General features: G+C 38.8%; 1 protein-coding gene across 1 annotated transcript in view; it reads left to right on the top strand.

Moving 5' to 3' along the window:
- The window catches only part of ZC2HC1B (zinc finger C2HC-type containing 1B), a gene marked incomplete at its 5' end in the record, with an annotated part of 65,088 nt that overhangs the window by 11,065 nt on the left and 39,555 nt on the right, over positions 1–14,468 (top strand). The window contains 2 exons of the mRNA XM_074397089.1: positions 8,788–8,927; positions 13,223–13,331. Of these exons, the coding sequence (XP_074253190.1) occupies positions 8,788–8,927; positions 13,223–13,331 (249 nt within the window). The remainder of the gene's footprint in view (positions 1–8,787; positions 8,928–13,222; positions 13,332–14,468) is intronic.

The following is a 14,468-nucleotide window of genomic DNA, read 5'->3' as shown; positions in this document are numbered from 1 at the left end:
TATATGGTAAAGATACCTATTATAAACTCTAGAGTAACCACTAAATAAAATGAGATATAACTAATAAGACAATACATGGAGTAGAGATAAAAATGTAAAAAAATTTTATCCAAAGGAGGAAAAAGGAACAAATAAGAGGTGGCATAAAGACAAATAACAAGATGGTAGACTTAAACCTAACTGTATGCATAATTGTATATTAATGTCCTACACACTCCATATAAAAGACAGAAATTGTCAAACTGAATAATAAAGGAAGGCCCAACTATAAGTCTTCCATAAGAAAAAAATGTTCATATAAAGCACAAATAAGTAAGAGCATGGGAAAAGATATACATGCAGACAATAATCATAAAGCTAGAATGACTATATTAATAATAGCACAAACTAAACTGTGGAGCAAGTATTAACAGATGATGATTCCAAAGATAAGTACATCAAGAAGACCTATCAGTTCTAAATGTTTATGTACCTAGTAGCAGAGCTTCTAAGAATATGAAACAAAAACTGACAAAACTGGAAGGAGCAGAGAAATTCACAATTATATTTGGAGATTTTATCACTCCTCTCTTAGTAACTGATAGAATATACAGAAGGAAAATCAGTACAGATATAGAAAAGTTGAGCAACAGTAACCAATTTTGACCTAATTGACATTTATACTTATCCTATGACACATACCCACAGCAGAAGACACAATGTTTTCAAGTATACATGGAATAGTCACCCAAGAGAGACTATATACAGGTCCACAAAGCAGGTCTCAAATTTAGAAGTGAAATCATACATAATATATTCTCTGACCAGATGAGAATTAAATTAGAAATGTATGACAAAAATATATCTGGAAAATTTTTGAATACTTGGAAATCAGCAAGTCATTTCTAAATAACCCATAGATCTAAGAAGAAATCACAAGAGAAATTACAAAATATTTTTAACAGAATGATAATGAAAACATCTAACTTTGTGGGATTCAGCTCAATTAATTCTAGAGGGAATTTTATAGCTTTAAATGTTTACATTAGAAAAAAGAAAAGGTTTAGTTCAATTATCTTAAACTTTCTCTTTAAAACATTAGAAAAAGAACAAATGAGACCTAAATTAAGTCAAAAGAAGAAAATGATGTAATTCATCAAATTAACAAAATATTTTTTAAAGCATATCATCTCAATAGAGAAAAAGCCTTTCATAAGGTGTAACACCTTACATGTTAAAAACAATATATAAAAAAAAAACAAAACAAAACTTCTCAGCAAGATAAAATTAGAAGGGAATTTCCTCCATAAAGGTCATCTTTGAGAAATCTACAGCTAACATCACACTGAATAGTGAAAAACTGAACACTTTCTTACAGAGATCGGGGATAAAAGCAAGGATATTCATTCTGACGACTTCTATTCAATACCATACTATTGATAATGCTCAGTGTAATATGGCAAAAAATCAATTAAAAGGAATTACAGGCCAGGAGTGGTGGCTCATGCCTATAATCCTAGCACTTTGGGAGGCTGAGGTGGGTGGGTCACCTGGGGTCAGGAGTTCGAGACTAGCCTGGCCGACATAGTGAAACCTCATCTCTAAAAAATAATAATAATAATAAAAAGGAACTACAAAAAAGCTACTGGAATTAAAGTGAATTTAACAAAGTTTCAGGATATAAGATATATACAAGTGAATTTTAGTTCTGTATACTAGGCATAAACAATTAAAAATGAAATTTAAGGCCAGGCACGGTGGCTTATGCCTGTAATCCCAGCACTTTGGGAGGCTAAGGTGGGTGGATCAGGAGGTCAGGAGTTCAAGATCAGCTTGGCCAAGATGGTGAAACCCTGTCTCTACAAAAAAATAAAATAAAATTAGCTGGGCATTGTCGTGGCCACCTGTAATCCCAGCTATTCGGGAGGCTGAGGCAGGAGAATTGCTTGAACCTGGGAGGTGGATGTTGCAGTGAGCTGAGATCATGCCACTGCACTCTATCCTGAGTGACAGAGAAGACTCTGTCTCAAAAAAAAGAAGAAGAAATTTAATGTATTTATAATAACATAAAAAATAGTATATATTTAGGGGTGTATTTACTGAAATATATGCAGAACCTATAAAATGAAAATCTCATAACATTTATTCTAGAAGTTAAAGATGACAAGAATAAATGGTGAAATTTACCATTTTTCTGGTTTGGAAGACTCAAGATTCTGTTATGATGTCAATTCTAACCAAATTAACATATGTTCAATGTAATTCTAATAGAAATATGTAGAAGTTATTTTTGCTGGGTAGAAATTGACTACCTGGCTGGATATGGTGGCTCATGCCTGTAATCCCAGCACTTTGGGAGGCCAAGGCAGGTGGATCACTTGAGGTCAAGAGTTCGAGACCAGCCTGGTCAACACAGTGAAACATCATCTCTACTAAAAATACAAAAAATTAGCTGGACGTGGTGGTGGGCGCCTGTAATCCCTGCTACTTGGCAGGCTAAGGCAGGAGAATGGCTTGAACCTGGGAGGCAGAGGTTGCAGTGAGCTGAGATCATGCCATGGCACTCCAGTCTGAGTGACAAGAGCGAAACTGCATCTTAAAAAAATAAAAAAGAAGAAGGAATTGACTAGCTGATTCAAAACTTTTATGGAAATGGAAAGGATCTGGAATAGGCAAGATAGTTTTTTAAAAGCACAAAGTTGGAGTATTTACATTACCTGATGTCAATATTTATTATAACATGACAGTGATCACGACAACTTGGTATTGGTGTATCAATTTAACAGAAAGTAGAATCTAGATATAGGCACGCCAACTGTGGGTAATTGATTTTCTTAAGAGATGCCAAGGTAATTTACTGGAGGAAAGACTAACCTTAGCAACAAATAATGGTGGAACAACTGGATATCCATATGGAAAAATGAACCTTGATTCTTATACCATTGTCTTAGTCCATTTGTGTTGCTATAAAGTAACACCTGAGACTGGGTAATTTATAAATAAAAGGAGTTTATTTGGCTCACAGTTCTGCAGGTTGTACAAGAAGCATGGCACCGGCATCTACTTCTCTTGAGGATTTCAGGAAGTCTACAATCGTGATGGAAGGTGAAGGGAAGCAGGCATCACATGTCAAGAAAGAAAGCAAGAGGGAGGGGAAGGAGGTGGGAAGGAGGTGTGACAGGCTCTTTTTTGTTGTTGTTGTTGTTGTTTTTTTTTTTTTTTTTTTTTTTTTTTTTTTTTTTTTTTGAGAGGGAGTCTCACTCTAACGCCCAGGCTGGAATGCAGTGGTGTGATCTCAGCTCACTGCAACATCCACCTCCCAGGCTCCAGCCATCCTCCCATCTTAGCCCCTTGAGTAGCTGAGACCACAGATGCATGCCCAGCTAATTTTTTAATATTTTTGGTAGAGGTGGGGTTTCTTCATGTTGCCCAGGCTGGTCTCGAATTTCTGAGCTCAAGCAATCCACCTGCCTCAGCCTCTCAAAGTGCTGGGATTACAGACATGAGCCACTGTGCCCAGCCCAGTCTCTTCTTAACAATAAGTTATGATGGGAGCTAATAGAGCAAGAACTCACTCCTTACCAAAAGGACAGCACCAAGCTGTTAATAAGAGATCCACCCCCATGATCCAAACACCGTCCACTAGGCCTGCCTCCAACACTGAAGATCAAATTTCAGCATAAGATTTGAAGGGGACAAATATCTAAACTATATCAACCATACATAAAAATTCATTTGAAAAGGATCATTGACCTAATGTAATTGTTACAACTAAAGGCCAACAAAGATTTCCCAGGCAGGACACAAAATAATAAAATAAAAAATAATTTTTTTTTAATTAGTAGATTGGGCCTTACCAAAATTAAAAATTTCAGTTTGAGACTTAAGAAAATGGATTGGATCTGAGGAAATGATCAATATAGAAAAAAAAAAAAAAAAAAAAACAGAAAGGCAAGTTACAGACTGGGAGAAAATATTCATAATATGTATATCTGACAGGGAACTCATATCAAAAACATATAAAGAACTCTGAAAACTCAATAATAAGGAGCCAGCCCAGTCAGAGAAGCTCAAGAGATGTGTTTGAACAGACACATCACAAAATAATAGCCAATAAGCACATGAAAAGATACTCAACATCATTTTTATTAGGAAAATGCAAATTAAAAACCATAATGAGATACCACTACACATCCACTTCACTGGCTAAAATTTAAAACTTGACAATACAATGCCTGCAATCCCAGCACTTTGGGAGGCTGAGGTAGGCAGATATCTTGAGGCCGGGAGTTCAAGATCAGCCTGGCCAACATGGCAAAACCCTGTCTGTCTTAAAAATACAAAAAAATTAGCTGGGCATGGTGGCTCACTCCTATAATTCCAGCTACTTGGGAGGCTGAGGCATGATAATCATTTGAACCTGGAGGCAGAGGTTGCAGTGAGTAGAGACTGTGCTACTGCACTCCAGCCTGGGTGACAGAGCGAGACTCTGTCTCAAAAAGAAAAAAGAAGAAGAGTGATGCTATAAGTCTTTGCTATGATGTAGACCAACTGGAAGTCTCATACACTGCTGATAGAAATATAAAATAGTACAACCACTTTACACCGGTGTTTTCTTAATAAATTAAATATGCACTTAGCCTATACAGCAATTCCATTTCTTGATAGTTAGACAAAAAAAAGGAAAACATGTCCATAAAAAAGGTTTACATGAATAAATAGCTTTATTCATATAGCATAAACTGGAAACAACTGAAAATGTTTATCAACAACTGAATAGATAAAGAGATTGTGGAATATTTACAAAATATACTAGTACTCAACAATAAGAAGGAAATACATGCAGCAACATGGATGTTCTATTATATGAACTTATAGGACAGGGAAATCTTATGAATAGTAACCGGAAATGGATAATTGGTTGCTTGAGAATGGCTTTTGCAAAATATTGACTGAAAGAGGGCATGAAGGAATTTCTGGGGTGATGAAAATGTTCTATATTTTAATTGGGGTGCTTACAAATGCATACATTTGTCACAACTCATTGAACTGTACATGTAAAATAGGCACATTTAGTTGTGTGTAAATTATTCCTCAAAAAAGACTATTTAGGAAAGTGCAAGAGCAAAAAGCCACAGTATAATCTTACTAGAAATCATCTGGAAAACAAATCATCGGAGCTTCTATGCCAGAAAATAATCCTCATATTTGCTTTAGTGTTATTGAGCACTAATGAAAATATATCTTAAATAATGTACTGTTTTAAGATATTCAGTAGAAAGATATGTGCTATGATTTTAGTAATTATGTAAGTACCTTGGCAACAAGTTTCATGTAACAAAAAACATCTTTTATGAGAAATATATTCATTTCGGGATCAGAAACTACAGGGTTGATGGCTACCTTATGGTCCTTTAATTGAATAAGTACAACCATGTCAGATGTCCTGCTGTGTGAATTTCTCCCACACTTTAGATCCAACTTGGATATAAATGTGACTTGGATCTAAAATGTGGGGATTATTGTTTCCCTAAAAAAAAAAAAAAAAAATCATTTTGCAAGGCCTCACCAAATGTTCAATTTATTTTTCTTCCGTTTGTATTTCTATGCTAACATACAATTATAATTAACTTCTTTCTTGTGCCCTTAATGTAATTTTATGCAACAAACCAAATGATTTTATGCACTCTCAACATTTTCACCACAATCTGATGATTTTGTTTATGCAGGGATTTTACATTAGCCCAGAATTATCAGGCTTAAGTACTGGAGAATTTATATACATACAACTAGAGTTATCTATAACATGGCCTAACCTACATGAACGTGCCAGTAATTTCCCTTTCTTTGTCAGCATTATTCCCTATTTTCATGACTCTGTTTTTAAGACATGCCTATATTCTACTTTATAGTGACTTAGCTAAGTCTGTTAATGATTTAAATTTCTAGGATACTGTGACAGTTTATGCAGAGAGTGATTTAGAATATTTATAATTGTTATTTTTCTGTGAGGCCTGGGACATTCAGTCACCATTTTATATGGCCACATAGACATGGATACACAGCACAGTATTTGCATTTTAGAATGATGCTTGGTTTTCCACCTTTCTGTGAGATCTGGCCACCATATTCCTCATAAGAATTCATTTGTACTCTGACTTTCAAAATCATTACCTATTGAAATAAATAGGACATAGGATTTTATGAAAACATTGTTGATAGAGGAAGACAGGTGACTCCAATTGAGCTGAGGCTAGAACTTGTAACTCAGTCATGCTGGGTTCAGATTATTGCAGAAAATACAACAATTCTCAAAATATGTGAAGTTCAACATAAATACAACCAGCAACCTGGAATGCTTAGACGCAGGACCCTCTCCTGCCTGCTCTCTGCTCCTCTGGTGGGGCCTCATGTTCCCTCTGTAGGGTCCCAGAGGCCCTAGTGCCTCCTCTTCTACAGTTTAACCCACCAAGCTGTAATTGTCTGTTCGCCTACTCATCTCTGAGATTTTTCTTGTCGGGGAAATAGACTTCAGCTTTGCTGTCTCCATGGTGATATGTAGTACCAAATACGTAGAAGGATGGCAGTGAGTGAATGAAAAGTGGGTTTAAGGAAGCAACTCAGTATTGCCATGATCATTGTTTTTGCCTGATATGAGTAGGGTTTATGGTTGCAGCATTTCTTGTGTAAGACTTGGCTTTCCAGCTGGCAAAATTGAAGAAATAACCACCAAGCTAAGAGCCATGTTCTAGATGGTTCTTCTAAACAATTGTAGGTGAATTCTGAATGATAATGGCACTTTCTATTATACTTTTTTTCCTAGGCAGTTTCATTTCTATTCGGTAGTTGGAATCACAACCTTGCTGAACCTGTTTCCTTATAGCAATATCTAGCATTTATAAAGCATTCAGTATGCTCCACCCCACCCACTGTGCCAAGCCTTTATGTGCATCATCACAGTTAACTTTCATAACAATCCGATGAAAAAGGTGATATGTAGGTACTGGGAAAATGAAAGCTTAAGGAGGTTGGGTAACTTGCCCGAGTTCACACATATAACAAGTAAAGAACTCAGGCTCAAAACCAGTCAGGCAACCTCCAGCGCTGGGCTTTTTATTATTTCCCAATGCTGTCCTGTTCTTTTTTTTTTTTTCCAAGGCATTTATCTCCGTGTGAACTTTATATTTATTTGTTTCTGTCATAGAATGCTTACTCCTGGATTTCAGAGACATTGCATCCCCAGGTGTAAAACAGCACCTAGCACCAAGTAGCTGCTCAGTCAGTATTAAATTAATGATGAGGTACTGCCTTCTGGAGTAAGAAATAAAGGATAAGGCTACTAGATGATTTCTAAGTGCTTACCAGTTCTTACATTTTATGAGTATACATTTTAGGAAATGATTTGTTCAAACAGAAAACTCCCCAAATGGTTTTAAAAGGTGGCGTTAAAAATTCTTAACAGCACTACATTAAATATCTATCCACACATGAAGATATTTTGATTGTACACTAACACAAGTTCTATACTGTTTTTGAGGCTGATGCAGTTTCACACCCTTCTTGGGGTAGGGCATTATTTTATATCGCTGATATCTAATGTGTTATCCCTTTAAGATACCTAAAACAAAGCAAACACCCATCCCTGCTTGATTTAGAGGGGTAGGTGCCAACCTAGTTTTGCTATGAGCAGCTCTATGTTCTAAGAAGATCTTGGCTCTTTCCCACTTTTCATTTCTCTCACTAGCCAATTATGTCTGGTAATTGCAAATGAAAGAATTTAGACAAAAAGCTATTACACAGAACCACAGAGCACCTGAGGCCGACAGGAGCTGCCTGAGCCATTGCATCTCTGGAAGCTGAAGCTGTTTTTAGTGACACTTTCCTATCATCCCTCCTTCTTTCCCTTTTCTGTTTTTAAGCTCTCACCTTTTATCCTATTGCTATCTCCTTCCTGAATATATTGCCTGCTCACTTAGTATTTAAGTGGAAAAAAATCTAGCTACTGCAAAAGCAGTATGTTTTTCTACCAGTGACACAATGCTACTGACTTCCGTTCACATCTCCCAAACCCACATTTGGAAACATCTCATCTCCTTCTGTAACTCCATAACTTCTGTAATACTCACCCAGCATCACAACCTGGGCTTTTGAATTTGTCCTTCTGTGCCATCAATACTAATATTCTGTGATCCCAGAACTACTTTCTTCACACAGGATTCACTAAATAATTTATTTCATTGAGAAGTTCTAAAGTATAATCTTTTCTTTCTGGAAAAGCACATCACTTAAACATTTCAAAGGCAGACAATTGAAATGAATGCACAGGTTGTGACATTTTTCCTTGCCATGTCCTTAACTGAGCCCTTGCATGTCTCCCCCTTTGGTATAGTCTCAAACCAGAGTTTGGGACCTTGTTCTTTCATGTTGGAGCAGAGTTCGTATCATTACTTATATATGTATTTGTTTACTTATTTGAAATAGGGTCTGGTTCTGTTGCCCAGGCTGGAGTGCTGTGGCATAATCACAGCTCACTGCAGCCTTGACCTCCTGGGCTTAAGCGATTTTCTCAAGTAGCTGAAACCACAGGTGCATACCACCATGCCTGGCTAGTTTTTTGTAGGGATGGGGTTTTGCCATGTTGCCCAGGCTGGTCTCAAACTCCTGGGCTCAAGTAATCCACCCACCTCAGCCTCACAAAGTGCTGGGATTTCTGGCATGAGCTATCATATCCTCATTTCACTTCATGTAGTCCATTCTATAATTGTTTTTAAAGCGTTAATTTCCATTTGTTGTTGTCTTTACATTCAGATTATATTCAATGCCCATATTGTATGAGGAGGTTCAATGAAACCGCAGCCAAGCGACATATTAATTTCTGCAAGGATCAATCTTCTCGCCGAGTCTTTAATCCAGCCGAGACAGCAGCCAAATTGGCATCCAGAGCTCAGGTAACACTCTCTCCCCAGGTGTTGGCTTTTGTGCCCTTGCATGCCTGGTGTGAGCAGGTGAAATTTCCTAGAGAACCTCAATTACTTATTCTAAGAAGTGTAAGGGTAAAGAGAACTGATCACCATTACTCATCCCTATGGGAGTTGGCTTCTTTTGAAGGGGAATGCTTTCTAGCTAATGGCATCTTTGGGTGTTGTAGAAACAAAAATATTTCTGGAGTATTTGAAGCTTCTTTGGATGAAGACTTGAATACATGGTGTTTCTGTAGCATTATGGAAAAACTCTTTATCCAACAATGGTTATCAATCTTAACCACCCAAAAAAGAATTGCAAATCTGAAGTGAAACTGCCTGAGTTTCACTCACAAGGCAATTGCCCTGCAGGTCATGTATTTTGCTCTGTAGAGAAGGGGTCTTCAGCCTTTTATTTAAAACCACAGAATCAGCAAGTTAAAGGGATATGTGGATGAATGGAAGCAGCTGTTATAATTAGGTACAAATCAGTAATATAACAAGCTGAAGTAGAAGATAGTAGTTTTACAAACCACAGAACTGGAGCCAGAAAACAGCTCCATACACATCAAAGGTCCCAGGCACATACTTATAATATAGCATAAAAACTATTTGTTTCATAGACATGGCTTAGATGCTATGAAAGTTGGTCTGAATACTTCAAATATATATAGACTGGTTTTTTGTTTATTTACTTTTGAGACAGGGTCTCACTCTGTTGCCCAGGCTGGAGTGCAATGGTGTAATCACGTCTCACTGCAGGCTGGAGTGCAATGGTGTATTCACCGCTCACTACAGCTTTGACCTTCCTATTGCAGGTGATCCTCTCACCTCAGCCTCCTGAGTAGCTGGGACTACAGGTTCATGCCACCACGCCCAGCTACTTTTTTGTATTTTTAGTAGAAGTGGGGTCTCACTATGTTGCTCAGACTGGTCTCAAATTCCTGAGCCCAAGCGACCTCCCCGCTTTAGCCTCCCAAAGTGCTGGGATTATAGGTGTGAGCCATCATGCCCAGCCTCTACAGCCTGTTTAGAAAGCTTTTGGCTAAATGCAGTATTTAATGAGGTGGGACCCTTTCCAACAAAAGTGGATCCCACAGACTATCAATCCTAAGCTCTATCCCCAGAAGCATTAGAGAGTTATTGACTATCTACCATGTACCAGATACTGTGCTGGGTACTTGTTGATCAAGAATTTGTCATTGAAAAATGGAGGGGGACTTGGAGCTGGTACAGTTGGCATATATAGGAGGGCTATGGAAGAAATCACTGCAATTCTTGGAAGTCTTCAAAGGCAAGCAGACGTTTTGCTCTTAAATATCAAAATGGGTTCACCAGCCTAGAGGTGGGGTTGGGAAGGGCTTTATGCACAAAACATCCAGCTTGTGGCTGGAGGCACCCATCTGTTTGGTGGTGGGGCTCAGCGAAAGCATAGAGTGCCTATGAAAGAGGTACAGAGACAGGCAAGATAGGCAGCCAGATCTAGAAGGGCTTTAACTAAAGCCAGTTGAGAGAGGAAGAAAAGAGGAATTGGTTGAATATACACCCTAAAATCAAGGACAGCCAGACCTGAGGGCCTGGAAGCAGGAACTGGAAAGTCCTCAGGAAGCCAGACAGTCCTCTTTTGCACTTTGCCAACCTGTCTCCTCCTCCTGCTATTCTCTGCCTTCTCTTCTCTCTGAAGACTGGCTTTCTTGGCCTTTCTGTCCAATTGGCCTCATGTGTCATCCTACAGGCAATGTGGGTTGGGTGAACAGTGGAGACTAGAGTTGCATACAACTGGCTTTTTAGAAAGGTCACTTTTGCAACTACTGTTCCACATGGATTAATGGGAGATCAAGTAAGACCCACCACAACAGGGAAAAAATGAGGGCCTAGAACAGGAGGATTAATAGGGTTGTGTGGGACGGAGCATCTAAGAAATAATTGATGATACTGAGAAAATGATTAGGCATAGAATAAAAGAGGATCAGGGTTGACTATAAGGTTCTCAGCTCCGGAGCCTGAACAGATAGGAAGACAATCTCTGTAGATAATGGAACACTGGAGGGAGGAGATATCTGTGTTGAGGGGCATTGGTTATGATAAATAGTTTCATCGATTGAGTCTTTTTTTTTTTTTTTGAGATGGAATCTCACTCTGTTGCCCATGCTGGAGTCCAGTGGCATGATCTTGGCTCACTGCAACCTCTGCCTCCCAAGTTCAAGTGATTCTCCTGCCTCAGTCTCCCGAGTAGCTGGAATTACAGGCATCCACCACCATACCTGGCTAACTTTTGTATTTTTAGAAAAGATGGGGTTTCACCGTGTTGGCCAAGCTGGTCTCGAACTCCTGACCTCAAGTGATCTGCCTGCCTTGGCCTCCCAAAGTGCTGGGATTATAGGCATATACTACCACACCCGGCCTAGATTCAGTCTTGACATCTGAGATAGCATGGGAAGAAGTGCAATGTAGACAAAGCCAGGATTCTACATTCAGTAGTCAGAGTTTGAATTTCTTTCTTTTTTTTTTTTTTTTTTTTGAGACAGAGTCTCAGTCTGTCTCCCAGGCTGGAAGTGCAGTGGCATGATCTCAGGTCACTGTAACCTCCACCTCTCGGGTTCAAGTGATTATTGTGCCTCAGCCTTCTGAGTAGCTGGGATTATAGGCACCCATGACCACATCCGGCTAATTTTTGTATTTTTAGTAGATACAAGGTTTCACCATGTTGTGAAGGCTAGTCTCGAACTCCTAACCTCAGGTAATATGCCTGTTTCAGCCTCCCAAAGTGCTGGGATTACAGGCATGAGCCACCGTACCTGACCAGGGTTTGAATTTCAATTCTACAATTTAGGTAACTTGGCCAAGTTACTTAAATTCTTGGAGAGTCACTTTCGTCTGTAAAATGGGGTTAATCATGTTTGCCTTGCTGAGTTGTTGGGAAACGTATAGTTCAGTGAAGTGCCCCGGTCAGTGTCTTGCACACAGGGACTCCTCCCTTCCTCTCTCCACATTACCCCAGCCTCTCCTCCAGTAGCCTTTTCCAGTTGATACGATTGGCACCACACTTTTGGAGGAATGTGACTACTTTGGGTTTGAATACAGCCTAATTATGGAAAAGTTTCTAAGTATAAGTCTACCTACATTTTGTAAAGCAGTCAAGGGTGTGTTACATTTCTGCGAATGGTTCTTCTTACCAGTTAGTCGGCTTTAGTGGGGCCAAAGAGAGCACAGGGAAGCAGCAAACGGAAGTGTTGTTATTCCTGAAGAAGGCCAGCTGGCTGTCCTGAGTGTAACCAGTGACTTGGCCTCATTCCTCTCCTTGTTTTCCAGAGCCGAGTGGTGATTGGGAACGCAGAAGAAAAATTGCTTGCTTTCTGCATTCCTTCACTCACTGTAGAGTGTATCTGAACAGCCGTATTTGTTTCCCTTGTGCCAGCTTCACCCTTTTAGGACCTTGTCTAATAGTGAAGCTTATTCAGAAATGGAGCAAGAAGGGAGGGGTTGTTTCAGTTTTGAAGGGCTGTTAACAACACAGCCGAAATATGTTTCTATTTTAAACATAATCAACTTTTAAAATGTGTCATACCCTTAACCAAAAGAGACCAATATGGGCCTCTAAAAATAGCTTTCTTTGTGTGGATAGGGATGAGCTGCCTGCTATAGTCTCACAGCCATTCTTGCCCGAGTGAGAATTCTCACTTGGTGTAACAGGTTATCTTTATACTGCAGTTTCCATGGAACTGGAGGTGGGATCAACGACAAGGTAAAAGGAGCGTGTGAGAAACCTTTTGGCCCTTATTTCGTTTTAATGAAACTATTCTGCTGCTGCTGCTGCTCTGCAGGGAGGTGATGGCGTAGGGATGTTGGAATTTCACGCTTAAAACATTTGCTGCCTGCCAATCTGTTTTTCTTCTCTGTTCATATTAAAATAATAATAATAATAATAATCTTCAAGTGTAATGAAAAAAATAAAATGTTCTTTAACCATATCCTTATTGACATTAAGTTATTTACGTCTGCATACAACTCATTTTATAGGATAAGCATACCACCAGCAACCCCAAGGGCTTAATTATGAAAGAGAAGCTTCAAAACCCAGATATGGCTTTGAGCACCAGCTGGGAGGACACGAACCAAACTAACTGAAATGCAGGGTTTGTGTCCCTTTCCTCTGGATTCAGGGAGTCCCTGCAGATGATGGCAGTCTGCTGTTGGTGAAGGGGAAAGAGCTGTACCTCCTATGTGGTACCTGAGGTTACAGAAGGTGTCCTCTGTGTCTCCCGTTCTTTCTATCTCTGTAGGGTAAGGCTCAGATGGGTCCAAAAAAAGAACCAACTGTTACCAGTGCCGTGGGAGCTTTGCTGCAGAACAGGGCCCTCGTGGCCACGAATGAAGCCCCAAACAAGTCAGGTGAGTCAGAGCATGCATTTCAGCTCTCACATGATGGGGGTCAGAGGAGACCACTGTTGAGTTTGGGAATTCACCGGTAGTCTGCAAAAGCTCCAAGACCTTCACAGTTTCTTTTGGATGCAAATATGTGGGTTAGACGTTATAGCTTATTTGCCAAAAGGAAATATTACTTAATTTATCAGGATTACACAACTTTCACAGTGTACAAGCCAAATTCAATTACTGCAATGAGAGTCTAGAATCATTGTTCTCCAGTCTAGTAAAATTGAAGAGATTGAAAATAGGAGAAGACCACGTGTTATGTTTGTGTTGAAAATAAGGGGAAAGTTTCTTTTCTAGAAATAAATACTGCTGCTCCTCAATTTATAATGGGGCTACATCCTGATAAACCTATTGTAAATAGAAATATCCTAAGTCAAAAATGCATTTAATACCCCAATAAACTGATCTGAAGTTGAAAAATCTTACATCAAACTATCGTAAGTCAAGAATTGTCTGCACAGTCATCCCTCAGTATCCACAGGCGATTGGTTCCAGGGCCCTAGTGGATATCAAAATCTAGTGGATACTTGAGATAAAATGGTGTAGAATTTGTATATAAGCTACTCACATCCTCCAGTCTACACTAAATCATCTCCAGATTACTTGTAATACCTAAGGCAATATAAATGCTATGTAAGTAGTTATGCTATATTCAAATTTTTAGATTTTTTAAAAATTATTGGTACAGTTGAGCTTATTTATTTTTAATGTTCTCCATATGTAGTTGTTAAATCTGCAGATATGGAACCCATGAGAACAGAGGCTGACTGTAATTTCTTCAAGGTGACAGCAAGGCATAACCATAGGCACCATCCTAATGGGGATGAGGCAGTATTTCATTTTAGTTTTGATTTGCATATCTCTAATTAGATTTGTGAGGTTAAGCATCTTTTCAAGTGCTTATTGACCATTTGTGTATCTTCTTTGAAAAAATGTCTGTTCAAGTCCTTTGCCCATTTTTGAATTTGTTTTAGTTGTTGACTTTTAGGAATTCTCTATGTATTCTAGATATTAATCCCTTATCAGCCATTTGGTTTATAAATATTTCAGGGGTTGCCTTTTTACTTTGTTGATATTGTATGTGTGTCTGTGTGT

Source organism: Saimiri boliviensis, chromosome 4 (genome assembly GCF_048565385.1).
Source record: "Saimiri boliviensis isolate mSaiBol1 chromosome 4, mSaiBol1.pri, whole genome shotgun sequence".
Taxonomy (NCBI): Eukaryota; Metazoa; Chordata; class Mammalia; order Primates; family Cebidae; genus Saimiri; species Saimiri boliviensis.
This window is presented reverse-complemented; position numbering and strand designations above follow the sequence as displayed.